The sequence below is a fragment of the Lynx canadensis genome, chromosome A2 (assembly GCF_007474595.2).
Source record: "Lynx canadensis isolate LIC74 chromosome A2, mLynCan4.pri.v2, whole genome shotgun sequence".
Lineage (NCBI taxonomy): Eukaryota > Metazoa > Chordata > Mammalia > Carnivora > Felidae > Lynx > Lynx canadensis.
Window position 1 is genome coordinate 32,726,739 of NC_044304.2, and position 18,216 is coordinate 32,744,954.

An 18,216-nucleotide genomic window follows, 5' to 3' on the forward strand; every position below is an offset into this window, starting at 1 on the left:
AAGTCTTCACGGACTGGTGAAGACTAAGCCCAGGTGGGTAGCACACAGATTTTAAAATGTCAAATATCACCTCTGACGACAAGAAAGACATTAAGTTGTTAATTTCACGACGTACTCCCCCAAATCCACCTTGATTTCATTTATTTAAAACTCTGGACCACAAGCGAGAGCATCGATCATTTAACATCACAGATTTTTCTAGAAACAGCGAGAAAATTCCTAGCAGTGGAGCTTTAGGAATAAAATCCCCATGTGGGCTCCTAGGAACCTGATGAAAAAGAATGCCATTATTCAGTCGTGTTCTCTCTCGGCCTCCCTACCACAGCTCAATGCTTGCTTCGCGTGGAAAACTGAGAATAAAGATCGCGGTCACAGACCCTTTTCCTCCTTTGCAGCTACAGAATGTACACGGTCTCTGTTCCAGGAAAGGAACTAGTTTTGTACATGTCCACACAGCTATAGGTACTCATTCTATGTTATGTATAAACCCATAAGTCAAATAAAGCTATGAACAATGTGATATTTATATATGCATAGTGTTTTATAAAAAGATTGGCCCACATACTGCTTTTCATCAATACAGAAAGAGCATTAAGTCCATAGCACACGGCAAGAAATGAGTGAAGAACAGAACAGATAATGCAAACAGAGCTTAATAATTCACAAGCAGGCTCCCCATGGAGGAAATGATGGTATCCAAACCGACTAAAGCTTTAGAGAATTACTTATATTGTCTCCCATTTTAAAACAGCTTTACATACCTGATTTAGATTACATTAAAATATATCCCAATGAATCAATTTGTTCCATATTCAGAAATATAAACACGTATCACATTCCTCACAGCTAAATTTTTTGTCATAAATTCTCTTTTATACAAGAAAAAAAGGCAACAGTTGTTTGTTTTTTTTTTTTTTTAAACAGGCTCTATTAATTACAATTTTTAACTCTGTACACACAAGGACTGACTGGTTTTCTCCATTTTTTTTTTCCTTTTTCATTGTTTCCTTAAACAGTACCATGAGAACAACAGTGATTGACTTGCAAAGTTGTGTGTCTGTATGGGAAATGCAAAACAGTACTACAGAAATACACAATGCATCCTAAGCAGCGGTTTGCTGTAGTGGTCCAACAGGTACAAGCAAACGTTTTGGCTCAGCTAGGCAGTAATCCATTTCAACCACATCCTGGGGCTATGAGCCGACCCAACCGCACCTCCTGCGGGATTGCAAAAGAATGGGTCATTCTAAAAAGAAAAAAATTGTTATGCTTCGTTCTGCTGTCCAAAGACTCAAAGGACAGGGTCATGAGGGCAGAGGTTTGCCAACTCGATCTAGAGCCACTGGGACTGTGTCTTGCTTTCCCTTTCAGTCATCCTGGAGACTTTTATTATGGTTTCAAAGGGAAATGGGCATTTCTAAGAAGAAGCACCCCGAACCCTCACTTCTTTAAATATCAACAGAGAGGGAACTTCCACCAGCGCTCATTCCCTTGCCCCCAGTTGGGCTTACGCTACACAGGGGGGAACACACTTTCTGTGTGGAGGATTTTCATGGTTCCCTCTCACTGGGCACATGGTTCCCCATTCGATCCACTATTTGGCCTCAAATCAGACAAGACAACACAGGTGTTCACTGTCGGTTCCTTCCGGTAGTTGAGCAAAGCTGTGATGGTGCTGCCTTAATGAGATCTTATCAGATATTGGTGATACTAATGAACCTGATCATCTATCCGTGCTTGGGCTATGTCTGGGCAATGGCGGCCAACCTTCTCCTCTCTGTGCCTTTCTATGGCCAGGGAGAGTACAAACTGTTTTCTGAACCAACTATGACTCGAGAAGGCAACATTTCTTTGTGCTGTGTAGTTTAGCTATAAATATCCTTCATTTGCAGTAGTAGTCTCTTCATACAGTTTAATTTTAGGATCATTGACGATCCTAATCTGTCCCAAAGAGTCCTCAGCTTCTACAAATATAACTTTTGCCTTTTTGCTCTTTTTTTTAAAGAAAAACTCCTAAACTACAGGATAGCACTACATCACTACCTAACAATCTACATCAAATTAATTAAACTTAATCAATTATTTCCCTTAGAGAAAATGATCAACAGTCCTATTTAACCAGGAGAGAAAAAGACTGCCCCCCATAAGGGAACGATTCTTGACAATTCTACAGGTCACGTAGAAACAAAATTTATATCCCTTCGGGGCAGCATTTGGCAAATAATTTCCAAAAAAAGTATGCATTTAAAAATACTTTCTTTAATATTATACATCAGGCACAACACTTTTCATATATATATATATATATTTTCTTTTTTCTTATAAGATTTCAAATGCATAAAATGTTTGTTGCTATTATAGGATCATCGGGGGTCGGACGCTTCCTCAAGGTAAGAAACTAAATTATTTCACGTTTGTGACCTTCCTCTTAGAACCTTTGACACGGTAAAGGTTGGAATGTGCCTCGGAGTCTCAGATACTGAGGTCGGTGCTACATTCTTTGTAAGGTCGCCTTCTCTGCTCGGGGGCGTGTCTGGAGCTTCTGCCCGCGTCCTGTCTCAGACTGGGCTCTTCCCTCTCTCGGTGGCCGACCCTGTCCTCCCTGCCCCTCTTCTCCAGGGAGCGCTCGCGCCTGCGCTCGGTGGACTTGGCCCTGCGCTCCGGCGAGCTCCCTCTCCTCCGCTCCGGGGACCGCGTGTGATCCAAGAGTCTTTCGAGGGAGCGCCTCCGATGGCTGGGCGAGCCGTCCCTCCTGCGGGTGGGCGAGCGCTCGCGCCTCCGCTCCGGAGACACGTCTCGTCTCTTCTCGTGCTTCTCCCTCCTCTCCAGAGTGGTGTCCGCGCTGCGGGTGCCTTCTCTGCGCTCCTCCGGGGACCTCCTCTTGGGGCCATTGGGCACCGGCCGCTCCGGGGGTGCCTCTCTGCGTCCCTCCGCTGCCCGGTCCTTGGGTCGGCAAGCCCCGCTGTCGGGTTTTCTAGAAGTTCCGTTCCATGTGTGATGCTCAGTGGGGTGTCTGATATACTCTCTGCTGCCTTTTGGGTCTCTCACGTGTGCCCGCTTTTCCCCATGCGGTGATGATTTGTGAAGATCGGGTGGGTAACTGGACTCCAATGACGGATGCGGTCGGCGGTCGGGGGGCGCGGCCCTCACTTCCGGAACACCTTGTGCCCCGGCGGCGGCGGGGCCGAGGCGGTCGCTGCTGGGGTCTGCCGGGAAAATACAGGACAGCCACAGTTTGGTACGGCAGGGCCTTCAGCCCCTGTCCCCACTCCCACGCCTGAGCTCTCATTAGTCACAACAAACAGCTAGCTGTTAAAGCAGGCAGAGCCAAAGCCAACTGAATCTCGGTGAAGAATGACTGCAACCACGAGGGTTACGGACTTAGTTCTTGTGGCTTTCGGCCTCTGGCTACTGTTGGCTGTGCTCAGGGCAGAGATCGTTAAGGAGCTCACAGCCGTCAGTGGGGACTCCAGTCTTGCAAGGCACAACCCCAACAGGGTAATCCAAAAGTACCAGAACATCCCACCCTAACTATCTCTTGCTCTGCCTTCCCCACCCACTAACCCTTTCCCCCTGCCCACCCTTCTTGCCCCCCTCCCAGCCCCCACAATAGAAAACATTCTTTTCTATAAAGAATACTTATTTTATCTTGCTTAAAGATACTCTAGGTTATTGACCTGGAAGGGCATGAGGGAATTTTGGGGAGTCTATATTTTGATCAGGGTCATTAAATGGGTGTATAGAGAGGTTAAAAAAAAAAAAAGCCTGTGCGGTACGCTCAAGCTTGATGCGTTGTACTGCATGCAAAGTATACTATTTTAAAACACTTCTCTTAAAAAAAAAAAATCCAGGGTGTCGGGCAAAGGGGATTATAGAGGCAACACAGCCGGATGTTGATGACTGGGACAGGTGATGGGTAATGTGAGGGTCCATTAAACATTCTACCTTTGTGAATTGTATTCAATACTTTTCTCTAATTTTGGGTTATGTTTAAGAAATTATTTTTAAAATATGGAGTTTCCTGACAAATGAAAGGGAGTGGAATAGAGGTTGACATTAGAGGGGGTGCAGATGAAATCTTTTAGAGGTACTTTCGTTAGTATTAGACTACACAAGGCAGCCATAATTGCATCCGGGGGGGTGTGGAGTCACTGGACTGCTCCTTACAACATCAAGGCATCTATATTTTAAAGCAGAACAGCCCATGGGGGCTCCTATTTATTATTAAACAATTTGAAATGACACAGCAGATGTTTTAGGTTGCATCCGGAAATTATGAAAGCTCTTTTCAAAGCAGGGATGCTCTGTTGCAACTAACACGGTAACACACATCGTAGGATTCCAGGCAAGACACTGGAAACACCGGAAACAACGTGCTGCCGTGTGGAGGGCAAACCAGGGTGATGCAGGAATCGCAGGACCTCTTTCAAGGATTTCGTGAGGCAACAAGGTCAACACGAAACAGTCTGTTTCATGAAAGATGTGCCAAAACCTAGGGTGGGTTTTGGTAGTAAAGGGAATATAGCCTACAGCAGGGTTTGTAAATTTTCTGTTCAGGCTTTGCCGGCTGCACAGTTTGCCGTAACTACTTAAGTGCGACTCCGGTGTAAAAGCAGTGGTAGCCTACACATAAAAGAAATGGGCGTGGCTAGGAGCCCATAAAACTTTACTTAGAAAAACAGGCTCTGGACAGGATTTGGACTCTGGGCCGTAGTTTCCCACGAGCTAACTGACTGAGCAGAAAATGTCGTCCCTCTAACAAAGCCTTGCTGACCTAGGGGAGGGCCCTGTGATGCGAGGCTTGTTCTTTCTGTTAGAATTAACACAAACAGGAGCTTATGGGAACATTTTAAGATTTGGGTATGGGTAGGTGCTCTATGCTCACTCTCATAAATCTAACCTTGGGCTTCCTTACACCTACTTTTAAGGTAAGGGAGAGCAAGACTTCAATAGGGGTCAGCGGTGTACTTACAATTCAAAGAACGCAGGGTGCTCAGAATGAATTGCCAAACATATCAAAATAGAGCTAAGCAGAAGCAATGAGGAAATTAGGCCACAGCACAGAAACACCTAGTATTGATTGAGCTACAAACCGTAGTTTGATTATGGCCCATAAGGTAGAAGCAAGCCTCCCCGAGCTTTTCATTTCTCATACATGCAGCGATATTAGGAGGTATCATCGCTGTAGAAGGGAGGGCCCAGCACCAAGAACAGTCAGACAGAAAGAGAAAGAGAGAAAGAGAAAAAGTTGAACATTTAGATTCCCTATAACACAGAGGAAAGAAAAAAAATCTGCATTTGTTAACATGGGGCAAAGAGAGTTTATTTGTCCAGTCAGACAGTCTAAGGCAACACTCAAATAAGGCTGCAGAGACCGCAATCGAACAGTGACATTTTTCAGACAGCCATATAAGGTGACTCAAGAACCCAGACAATGGATGCATCCTTTTTTCTTTTTTTTTTTTTTTTTTTCAAACAACTGGAACAATGACAAGCTGGCATAGAGGAGTGCATTAACAATAAACAACAGAAGACCAGAGGTCCCTCCCTCCCCCCACCCGAAGACCGCGGCAGTTAAATTAAGTACAAAAAACTCATTACAAAAATAGCCTCACAGAGAAGCAGGTTCCAATCAAGTCAGAAAAATATTGGAACTTAACATATTATAACCCATTTGTGACTCTAATCAATAGAATTAGAGAGATTTAGTCCAAATGACGCATGAGACATTACAGCAGCACAAATCTGGCATGTTCAACCCTTCTTGGAAAAATGAGTATTTAAAGGATCTTTATTTTTAGCCCAAAGAACATTTGTTAGTGTTGGATTTTCATCCTCAGTGCAACAGACATAGGTTTTGAGAAGGTACACAGGTTATTGACGATGATTCTCAAATGAAATATCACATCCAACAGAAGCATAGGGAAGACAGAAAGGGAGACAATGTTACACAGTTTCAGTGGCATCGATACACCTATGGTCAGAGGTTTAGCACAGTGCACAGCTGTGACGTCTTAATGTTGTCAGAATACCTCCCCTGTGGTTGGCCTTGTCTAAAGGGGCCTCATTGGATTTCCTCCCTCCTCCCACCTTGGGCCCCTTGTAGTCTACACCTGTATGAGTGTCCAACACCTGGGAAGATTGTCCTTCAAAGGAGTTCTCCTTTTCTTTGAGCTGCCTCTGAATTAAGGATCTGATCAAGTCCAAAATGCAACTGGGAATTGTGCAGAATGACTTTCAGAAAAGAGGGCGATAACAGATCAATCCCTAATAAAGGGGACCAACGTATATGGGGACCATTCAATCACAGTTTCTATAGAAACTTTTGTAGACCTTTGGTTGGGAAGAGAAGCCCTACATCTAGGGCATAGATTTTTTTTTTTTTTATTTTAAACAAGACTCTCAAATAAATAGGACATAATTATTATAAAATACAGCATTTTGCCATCAGAACACTAAGCTAGGTAAAGATCATTGCTGTTTACTCAAATCATGTCTACACATATGACAAAGGAACTCTATGTATAACCTGGCTTTCCCCATAGGAAAGGTATAGTAACATGTTTCCCTCATGATGAGCACTGGGAATCTATTTCATCCTTTTTCATCTAAAAACATATGGCTAATATATCAACAGTTTCGTTTGTTTTAGAGTAGTGGGCTCGGGTGGTCTGATTGGGGGTAGGGACCAGCAAGGGGGGGCGGGGATGCGGAAGTGTCGTATACAGAGCATAAAGGAGGTGAGCAAGGCCCCCAAATCATCTCAAAATTTCACACCTCTTCAGTAAAAACATCAAGAAACCAAAAAAGAAAAAAAAAAAAAAAGAGAGAGAGAGAATTGTGCCTCAACATATCACTCAGGAAACCTGCTTTCCTGCTTCTGAAAAGGAGTATAGTCATTTTTGTGCTAACAATTGGATCTGAGAAACAGTTTGGCACAGTTCAAACAAACATTCCTTCACTCTTGGTGGGACTAGACAGAATGTTCTCTCTGATTATCAGAAAGGGGCTATAAAGATCTTGTCTTAGGCCACGTCCCAGTCCACGTAAGCAAGCAAGAGGATGAAATGTGTAGAGATTTCAGAACAAGCGAGGCAAATAATCACATGGTGCGAAAGGCTGGTAAGACACTGGTGAACAGGGGGAAACAAAAAGACTTTCCTGCTGTAGTTCTGGAGACAAATTCATGGAGTCATGCCAGGGAAGGAAGGGATGTTTTCATAGTTTGACCCACCATATTCTGGTACGGAGCCGTCTCCCCGCTTCAGAAACAGACGCACCCTGCGGCCACCATTCTTAATCAGTTCTATAGCCCGAGAATGCTTCATGTTTTTGGTGGTCTCGCCATTGATCTCTAAGATTTCATCACCAATCTGCCAAAGAGAGGACAAAATGAGAAGATCGCAAAGGGCTTCACCGGCCGCTGAGGTGCTCTAGGATGTAAAGTTCTTCCATTTATTGATTTACTAAGTATTTATGGAGTCTAGTCCAGAAAATCTTCTGTTGCATAGTCCAGCAGTGAAAGAAACAAAAGCCTTTGCCCTCATGGAGATGAAATTCTAATGGGAGAAAGACAATTAAAATTAGAGAAAAATGTGTAGGTTAGAAAGTGCAAGTGTTAAGAGAAAAAAATAAAACAGTACGGAAAATGTTAATTAAAAATTTTTTTTTAACTTTCATTTTTGAGAGAGAGAGAGAGTGCGAGCAAGGGAGGGAGGGCAGAGAGAGAGAGGGAGACACAGACAGGCTCCAGGCTCCGAGCTGTCAGCACAGAGCCCGACGCGGGCTCGAACTCACAGTCTGTGAGATCATGACCTGAGCCGAAGTCGGATGCCCAACCAAGTGAGCCACACAGGCGCCCCTCCTTCCCTTTGAATGTGGGCTGGAATTAGTCACTTGCTCCTAACAAAAAGAATATGGCAAATGTGATGTGATATCAGTTCAAAGCTAAGGTTACAAAACACTTTTGGCTTCTGTCTTATGTGCCCCCCTTTTTTTTGTCCTCTCACTTGTTCACTCTGACGCATGTGCTGAGCTACCCTACAGAGTCTGTGATGACATGAAGGAGAGGTAGGGCCAACAGCCCAAGGGACACTGAATCCTGCCAGATGAGCTGTGAGTGAGCTTAGAAGTAACTGCTGCCCGCGGAGAGCTTTCTGATGAGAACACAACCATGCCTATACAATGATGCTGCATTTACGATGTGTCAGCTACTATTCTAGGCACCGGAGATAAAGAAGTGAACAAGACAGGCAAGATCCCTGCTCTCAAGGAGCTTATCTTCCAGAAGGCAGAAGAGGAAAAGCACTGGCTTTGGAGATTAAGGTCTTGAATTTGAGTCCTATCACTTGTTAGCTACCAGATCTTGTTCAAATCCTTTAACTTCCTGGAACTCAATTTCTTATCTGTAGAAGGGGATGTTAACAACTCATTCCTACCAAGCTGTGAGGACGAAACTGGTCACTACTGTAAATGTGTCTTGAGAACTGTACAGCATTACACAAAATACCATGGTAAGATTTCACTCCATCAGAAACTTTTTTGAAGTAAGCTAAGACATGGAAAAGCATAACCAATGTGTCTGAAACTTAAACAAAAGGAAAATAGAGTTTATATATTTCTTTGTATATGTACAAATTGTACATGTATATGCATTAAAAAAGAATACTCAAGAAACTGGTAATATAGTCTGACTTTGGAAACTGTATTTTTACTATGCACTATTTTTCACTAATTTTTTATACCCATATGCATGGTCTACTTTCTCAATTAAAAAAAAAATGCTCAAAGGGGCACCTCAGTGGCTCAGTCGGTTAAGCGTCTGATTCTTGCTTTCAGCTCAGGTCATGATATCACAGTTGGGGAGTTTGAGCCCCGTGTTGGGCTCCACGATGACAGAGCAGAGCCTGCTTGAGATTCTCATTCTGTCTCTCTCTCAAGAATATTTAAAAAATGTTCATTAAAATTCAATCTGTAGAAATTTAACAAGCAAGAGACTATGCCTCATATACAAATATTAAGTTCCCTACCTTTGGTCACTTATTTCCCTCTTTCTGCTCTGGACCAGCTTCGTGCACTTTTTTCCTTTCCTGACCTGACCGTCTTGATTCCTCTTCATTCGTAGCAAACTGCTCCCTATGCATATGCTTCAATCTACGTGACCTATCCATTTTTTTTTAAGCCATCTAATCCCCCCCAGAAAAGTGACACATGTATACACAGTAACAGATACCAGATTCCTAAAAAGAAGAGAGTGATCTTTTGGTATGTGTAGATTTAAAATTTGCAACTCTGACTACTGCAGAGAAACTGTGAATGTTCCCGCTTGGAGATGTGGGGCCTTTCCTGAGGCAGAGTCGACCTGCTCCTGAGGCTAAAGTAAGACCTGGTAACTAGCAGGACACTGAATGGAGCTCACCACCCAGAACCTACAGGACGAGAGGGACTTCCTACTCTCTAAGCATCCTGGTAAATCCTAGGATTTGCTGTAAAATGATGCACCTACCATATGAGATTAAGTAGAATAACTACGGACACAGGACTGATTTTTACTTCAGTAAGTTTGCATGTAATTCCAATTCTTCATTCATCCCTGAACAATCAGAAGGGCTCACCTAACTTTAGCAGTTACCATCAACTATGCTTTAGGGAGAAATACACCCTAGGTGGGAGTCATGCATTTTAGAGTGTTCTGAAAGCAGTATGAAATGTAGTTCTCAGGAACAAGAAGGTTCTAGCCACATCATGTCAAAAAGCCACTGGAGATGACTTATTTTTCCAGACTCCTCTTCCTACTTACCCTCATCTTTCCACACCTTTCTGCTGGACCATCCTCTGCTAAGCGCAGAACATAGAGGTCCATGTTATATTCTCGGCCCCCTCGAAGACTAAAGCCAAATCCCTTGGCTCCTCTCTCTAGTTCCACAGTGTAAAAATCTTGCTCCTATTTAAAAAATGAAATGCAGTCATTCAGGGGAGAACGCATACCCACACATATTTCTTCTTCCCACCGCTTCCCAAATATTCTCCGAAATGGTGATCTGACACAAAGGCACTGTCTCTATCCCTCTTTTGGTGATTCTCAACTGTTTATTAACATTCATTCATCTGACATATTCGCAGATGCAGAATCTGAAGACATTTCATGAGTGTGCCTGCCGACCGCACACCAACAGACGTGTGTTAAAATTTAATCAGTGAGGCCACACATCGTTATTTGTGGTGGGAAAACTCATTACGTGATGCCGTTCTGCACAGGCCTCCCTGCCACGTGCCTGGAAAACAGCGGCAGTGTCTATGACGAGGATGCCAAGAGCGACCGCCTCCCATCTGAGGAGTGGTTCCCACCCAGGATGAGGAGGAGCTCGAGTGGGTTAGTGAATCCATGAACGGATTACTCCCAAGTTTCCTTCACCTGCGTATTAGTGCATTCTCTCCTACCACCCTGCCAGACAGGTAGCTGGCTCTACGGGTCTCACCTGAAATTCCTACATCTGGGAAACACCTTAACAAAAAAAGACATCTCTTGGCATAAATACAGGCATGAATACCCCAAGTAGCGATCAGCACTTTTGCTCTTTCTCTGATGGCCAGTCCTTGAGATAAGTGTGGTTCGTTCTTTCTTTCTTTCTTTCTTTCTTTCTTTCTTTCTTTCTTTCTTTCTTTCTTTCTTTATTTTTCCCACCTAGAAGAGGATTTCTAGGAATATTTTGCAAAGGTAGTAACAGAAAATGTCATTTCCTAGCCAGCTAAATGTGAGCTCATATTTAGTACAACCTCTCACAAAAGGTTATTTATTTTAATTGGGGGTACCTGATAAAAGATAGCTCGTAAAAATAGCTTCAGAAAGTTGGAAGGAAATGTACTAAGCAAACAGAAAAAAAGACGAATGGCCCTCACCTGTGTTGCCTGGGGTGCTTTGAACTCAAACTGAGATTCCGGCTTTGGTTTGGTGGTATTCCTGCCAAAGCGAGAGAGAGAAGCGTGAAAGCAAAGCAAACCATGAAACTGAAGGGAAGAAAACAAAGTCAAGGATGAGTATCATCAGACCAGGAGTTAGTTGTTTCCCCTTAAAACTAACAAAAGCAACCAAAGTTATGTCTGACCTGGTCTCCTGGGCCCCTTGCTGAGAAGGGGCGTGTGTGGTGGTGATGGTGGCAATCTTCTCTGCGTTGGTCAACAAAGTGGCATTTGAGGACTCTGCAGGGAGAGGGAGAGAGAGAGCGCAGCAGAATGAGGGCCCCAGAGGAGAGATCATCAAAAAAGGAGGTATGCAGAAGTCCCACATCTGAGTGACACGCCTGGTTTCCCTATCACTGTTTGAAACCGTCCTGACTGGAATTTCTAAGCAAGAGTTCACAGAACCATTCTAAGATATTCTACGATGTGAGAGCCACGTATGCCCCCATCACCCTCCTCCCAACCGACATCCCCACAAATGAACGGAGAAGTTTGCCCCCGAAAATGCTTCCCTAAAATTGTAACCGAGCGAAGTGTCTCTCCCTTCCTGACACTTAAAAATGGCAGCCCCTTCAAAGCACGGCACCACACTGGCATTACTGCCCCAGGATTGGACGGACTAATAACAAATGTCTCTATTACTGTTTCCTGCAATTTATCAGCAATATGAGCAGAGTCCGCTTGATTTCCTCATGTGAATATTACAATCAGAAGTGTGCTAACATCTTGATAACTACACACACACACACACACATCTACCTTCCTCCCCAGTGCTTTTAATGAAGCACAACTGAAAATGTAGACTTCTACACAGATCTCGTCTAGAATCACTGATGAAAAATTAACTTTAAAACCTGCATTAGTTAGAGGCAGAGTTTGTAAATAGAAGTTGTATAAATCATGAAGCCACCCTAATGGAATGAATATAATTATATTCTTAGGTAAATTGACTTTCTTCTCCGCTAACCACATTCATAAGCAACTTCATTAATCTCTAGAAGTCTGGAGATCCAGAATTTGAAAACACTCAAGAGCATGCCCTACAGACTGCACACCAACATGCATGTATTAAAATTTAATCACTTATATAGTGATGGTTATGTATTTTTTTACTAATTATTTCTCCATTACGATCAAAGCAGATAGCAAGCAGTTATGAGCAAGCTGCACTTTAGTACTTAATTTTAGGTTGACTGTTTGGAACTTGGCATCAATCTTCTCATCAAGAAAATACTACGTGTGGTGCTTAGGTTCTAAGATTAGGCTATGAGTGCCTATTTAATTCCTAGTGGGCAATACAGCCTACAAGTTTCTAGGAGTCCTACAGCTCATAGTAGGCATCTTAATGCTTTCAGAATACATATACCTGCCCATAATGTGTAACAAAGTTTCTGTGGGAAAATGTGTTAAGTATTCCCACCTGGGACACCTGGACGATATCTCTCCACTGCAGTCCTGAGTGACAATACCTCCCAGAAATCCCAATGACATGTGGTCTGTTCTCCATTTTAATTTCCTAAGGATATTACGCAGCTTGGGTCTGGCTTCCTATTATATTATTTCATTGCACACAGTTGTTAAAGTCACGGGCTTGAGATCCAATCCCCCTTTCCCCACTCATTAGCCGTATGTCTTATTTCACTCATCTGAAAGGAAGGGGATGATGACATAATTCCCTTCCCTTTGATAAAAATATTTGAAAAGCTTAGTATAGTACCTGACATATAGTAAGCACTCAATACATGAACTGGACTTATGGCCCTAGCTACCACTTCTAATTTTTATTTTATGACCGTGGGAACTTAAACTCTAAAATGAGAAAGCTGAATTATTATTTTAAGTTTGCATTTCAGCCACAGAGCCTGTGGTTCTCACAGCTGAGGCACAAGATTACTAAGAAAATATAACAGATCAAGTAAATTGTAATGTAATCCAATTCATGTTTTAGGCCAAGTTTCCCATAGTCTGTTTTTACCACCATTTCTACAGATTCTGAGGGAAAGGAACCTGTGGTCAATTAAGGGTCAGAAATAGTGGCTGAAACAGAGGGAAAAAGTTTTGTGTGTCTGTGCTTTGATTTTCCTCTGAGCAGCCTCAGGTTCTTTACTATGCCAATACGCCTGGCAACCCCGAGCTGGGGAGGTGGTGTTTCTCAGGCTTGATGGGAGGCAGCTTAGCAGAATGGTTAGGAGGTAAGATTCCAGACTCTGACTATCTGGCCGTGTGTACCCCCAGCTCGGCGATTTACTGGCTGGTACTCATGCCAAGTCACTTCAACTTCCTTTGCCTCAGTTTTCTCTTCTGTACACGCATTATATCCGAAGTATCTCAGAAAATCCGTGCAAAGATTAAGGAGAAGACAGTGTTTGGGATAGGGCCTGGCACATGAAAACCATACAAAAGATGATCACCAGATTTTTTATCAGGAACATGGATTTCTGGGATCGCAATATTAAAAGCATATTACTGGTACATTTTTATGACTGCAGTTAACGAGCACAACCAAGGTGATTAATCTATGTGATATGCCATCAAGTACACGCACTGTCAGAACAATGGACTAAGAGACTGCACTGCCTGTCAATACGATTCCCCAGAAGTTTCATCAACCCATGTATTGGTCCTTTAAAAAAATTCATATTGCTCACTGTAATTAATTTTATGGAGACTCTCTGGGAAATCACAAGATTGCTCGGGCCATGGGGAAATCATAATCAGGATACCAAAAAGAATGTTTCATTGTAATTAAAGTGATTATAATTACTGAATTGTGCAGGAGTTTCCCTTTTGAGTCCTTGTGTGTTTGTGGTACCCAGGGTTTTTCTAGGCAGGTGGGATCCCATTCTGAAACAGTGTTCTCTCTCTCTCTTTTTTTCCTGCTGCCTTCATGATTTGGATTGAACATTAACTTTAAGCATTAAAAAAATTAACATTTATATGCAAATGCTTTTTTGAGCTAGCTGAATTTCCTCCAACTGCTGTCTTTCTTAAATCTATGAACCGCCACCATTTCTTCATCGTTTATGATGCGCCAAAGACTGTGCTAAGTCCATTTCCACTTGTACTACCCCATTTAATTCTTACAACTCAATGAAATAGGTTCAGTTATGACCCCACTTTACAGATGGAGACACTGAGGCTTAGGCAAGGTAGGTAACACGTCCAAAGTCATCTGGAGAGTCTCACTTCCACGTGTAACAGAATTATGTGTTGGTGTCAGGGAAATCATATTTAATTGGCAAGTGCCTTCATTTTATTGCATAAGCACCACCAACTATCACAAAACTATACAAAATACAAAATACCCTGCTTTGATTCTACATTTTATGGGCCATCTTCTGAGCACTGAAATAATTTTTAACATGCTCTGGATTTACAGGATGCATTTTGAGAATCAAGAGTTATACTCGGGGGGTGTCTGGGTGGCTCAGTCGGTCAAACATCCGTCTTCAGCCCAGGTCACGACCTCACTGTTTGTGAGTTCAAACCCCACACTGGGTCCTCTTCTGTCAGCAAAGAGCTCACTTTGGATCCTCTTATCTCCCTCTTTCTCTGCCCCTTCGCCGTTCACCTTCTGTCTCTCTCTCAGAAATAACAAACTAAAAAAAATAGTTATACTCATTTTATTAAACTTTTAACTCTTCACCTAGAATTAAACCAAGACTTTGCGCTGAAATTCTCTCTAGCTTTTTAAATTACAGAGTTGAGGCCCGTTATCGCAAATCTATAGCTCCATCCCAAAGCAATATGTGCGCCATAAAATGAGGGCCTGATAAAAAAGCATATGCCAGCACAGTATTATGAAGGGATGTCAATGTATTTGACTTCTAAACCTCAAAGACAGATGGACAGATTGGCTATTTTTATGACAAATTCCGGCAAGTATCCTACATCCTTTATTAAGCAGTGTTTACACCTACTTCAGCTCTCCCGGAGGAATGAAAATGGATATTACTACACTTTCCATAGCAATCATGTCTCAAGCAAAGCATATCCTAGCTCTCAAGGCACTGTCACGGTGTTGTGCTAAATCAGGGCACTAACTTCTGACGGGATCTTCTATCTTGGGTTTCAGTATATCTCTATGACAAGTGATTACAATTCCAGCCTAGACCCCATGTTAATACCTTTAGCCTCCGTTACAGAATCCACATTACAAAGTCAAACAGATCAACAAAGGATATAATCGTTCCCTTAAAATATTTCATAAATATTTTAATGCACGAAAACAGATGTAATAAATACCGAAAGGAAGGATTCGAAAATTTGAATCCCATAAATATTTGAAGTTCGGGGAGACCTAAAAAATGTGTATGGTCGAAACCTGTTCCTTTTGCCCTACTGTCTTGCTAGCTATCATATCCACAGAGCCCTCTATTAAGATATTTATACTATTCTATGCCTTTGCCAAGGAAATAGAAATGTCTGGGCTGCCACACTTTACCTCCAATATCAACAAATACTTTGAATCAGAGGGATCTGAAGTACAAACCTAAGACCTTAATATAAGTAATATATTTTTAAGCTTCTAAATATTCATTACCTTGAACTTGATTCAAACTGATGGCTCTGCGTTAGTCTGACTCAGCCAGGGTCTGCCCCGATTAAAGTCTCATTCCCCCCAGATTTCACAGAGTATTTCTATAGAAGGCAAGTGGTAGGAAGCATGTGTGGTTTGACTTGTCAAATTTAAGTTCAGATTCAGTATGTTCAGCTATTCTCTGGGCCTTTCTGCGCTGTCCTTATATATTTACTATCACTTCCCGTATTTCATAGGAGAAGAAATTCTGCCCCCACTGCACCTCCCACGCTGGTCCCAAAGATAGTAAAAGCAGAGATGGTGAGGACCCCCCAATCTAGGCCTGTCCAAGATCTGTGAAGGCAGGCCTTCTAGGAACATGATAAACTAAATAAAGGAGAGTCATGTTTCTGAGCTTTTGTTGAAGGGAGCCGGTGGGGGAAGGGAGAGGACAGAGAAACATGAGAAGCAGAGTGAGGGAAAGTACAGACTGACATAAGTGAGTTGGAGAAAGTACTAGGTGAACGATGACAAGAGAAAACAATCAGGCAGCAGGAGGGAGGGACAGAAGTGGATTCTGAGTGGGTTCCAAGCACTGTCTAAAAGACATCTTCCCATCTTCTTAAAGTGCCTCCTAGGGTTTCTGACAATAGCACTCTGGAGAAGATGGGTCTCTAAGAACTTCAGTCTCCTCCTGAGGACCATAGCACAAACTGTCTTTGGGCTATTTGATGAATTAAGCATTAGTGTGAAAGGTGTGAAGGAGAAGAAATCCTTAACACACCAATCCCTTTTACCCTACAGTCTAGCACATCCAACACACCTTCCCAGACAGGAAGTGGATCTGCCACGTGTTTCTTTCCCATTATCAAGCCATAAAGGTCACTGTGTCTTCCAGGTGTTGGCAAACTTCTCCTGGATTTGCATCTCCTGGATGGTGGAATGCTCTGACATCTCTCCAGAAACCCAACTCCTCTGCTTCAATTTTAATTTGTAAGATGGCCATTTTTGGCTCCATTAAAAAGATGAACATCACAAATCTATCCTCTGTTAGACCTGATTTCCTTTACCTGGTCTCTGAAATTTACAAAGTAATGGACGAAGGGTTTTATTATCATGGCACTGAATTCCTGCAATATTTTGGGATGAAATCACACCCTGGGCAGCACAAATCAGTCCTCAAGTACACTGTATGAGTTTTAATGTTTACTTTCTTCCTACCAAGAGAGTGTGGGATGTGTCTCTCTGAATTTTGTATTAAGTACTTAAGTTAAAAAAATGTCTTTTTATTGGCAATCGCTACTGGATAATTCATCTTGAACTATATTTTTTTGGGTTCAAGTTTTCCGAAACTATTCTCCACTGCATTAAGTCAACATCTAGTATGTGCACAGTAGGATAAAGTGCTTCTGCATATTTATATCTTTCCTGACTTCAAACTCTTTTTCTAGGCCCTTCCTTCAAGGAGTACTCTCCTTCCTTCCTTCCTTCCTTCCTTCCTTCCTTCCTTCCTTCCTTTTTTCGACATTATCATTCCCACACTAAGACCGACCAATATAGACATAGCAAGTCAATGCCTGTGTCCTGTTTTTTTTAAATTAGTTTTCTGAAATCTCTGTAGGGCATGTACATCAATATATCTAAATTTATATACTACATTTGGCTCTCTCACTAAATTTTTCTGGCTTCCTTCATTCTTTCCATTAGAAACCTATGTTCTATCAACTTGTGATCACATTCCTAAACTGTAATTGCCTTCCAGAGTGGTGAACTGGCAGAATGGACTCCTGACCACACGGTAAATTACTAACCATGCATCTGAGGCCGGGTAAAGGAGATGAGCAATCAAGAAGCTATTTTTTCCTCCACATTTGAGTTGGGTATTTTTGGTTCAGAGGAAATTCTCTGCTCTTAGAACCAACAATTTTCAAATATTTATTGTTTGGTTTGGGATTTATTTTTTTCTCAAAGGCACAATTTACACCACTTGAATTTTAAACTAAAAAGGATCACCTTCTAACAATTACAAAATACTCCTTTGGGGGGCACGTGGCTGGCTCCGTTGGCAGAGCATGCAACTCTGAGTCCCACACTGGGTGCAGAGATTACTTAAAAATAAAATCTTAAAAAAGATTCATTTGGTGAATTACTTCCAATAAAATCTCTGATTTTCTTATTTTACAGATCAGTGACAGGTAATTTTTATCACTCTATCTCCATAAACCACATTCTCCTCTTGAGAAACACTGACTTTAGAATATAGATTTTATTTTATAACACATGTATAGTAACAACACCACCACCACCAAAAGACATTGAAAACACCGGAGACAAGTATTACTCTCCTCCCAAAAGCAAAGTCTGCTGAGAATGACGTCAATATTCAGGACTAAATTCCCTGAAGAATCTATACATAGTGACATCAGTGTATCAACTTCATTTTTATTAAGAATAATGAATATTGATATTTCCTGCTATATAGCTTTATTTTGTAGGGGGCTGTCCTATATACTGTAGGATGTTTAGAAGCATTCCTGGTCTTTCCCCACTAAATGACCTTAGCACCCACTCCAGACAGTGTGCCCAATGTCCCCTGGGGGGCAGAATCACCAGTGGTGTAAAATAAACCAGATTTGAATTAATAACCAAACAAACTAACAAATAAGAACAGGCCTACTTTAATGCAGATATAACCTATCAAAAATAGAGGTTTTATTCTTTTTTCATCCACATGTAAA

The 18,216-nt window shown here is 42.1% G+C and overlaps 1 protein-coding gene across 1 annotated transcript in view; it reads right to left on the bottom strand.

Annotated features, from left to right (window-relative positions):
• Nucleotides 1-2,460: 2,460 nt before the first annotated feature.
• MAGI1 (membrane associated guanylate kinase, WW and PDZ domain containing 1) overlaps nucleotides 2,461-18,216 on the bottom strand; it is a 635,623-nt gene continuing 619,867 nt past the window's right edge. Inside the window, 5 exon segments of the mRNA XM_030307184.1 lie at nucleotides 2,461-3,206; nucleotides 7,235-7,373; nucleotides 9,800-9,943; nucleotides 10,900-10,960; nucleotides 11,106-11,199. Coding sequence (XP_030163044.1) covers nucleotides 2,473-3,206; nucleotides 7,235-7,373; nucleotides 9,800-9,943; nucleotides 10,900-10,960; nucleotides 11,106-11,199 — 1,172 coding nt within the window. The 3' untranslated portion in view covers nucleotides 2,461-2,472.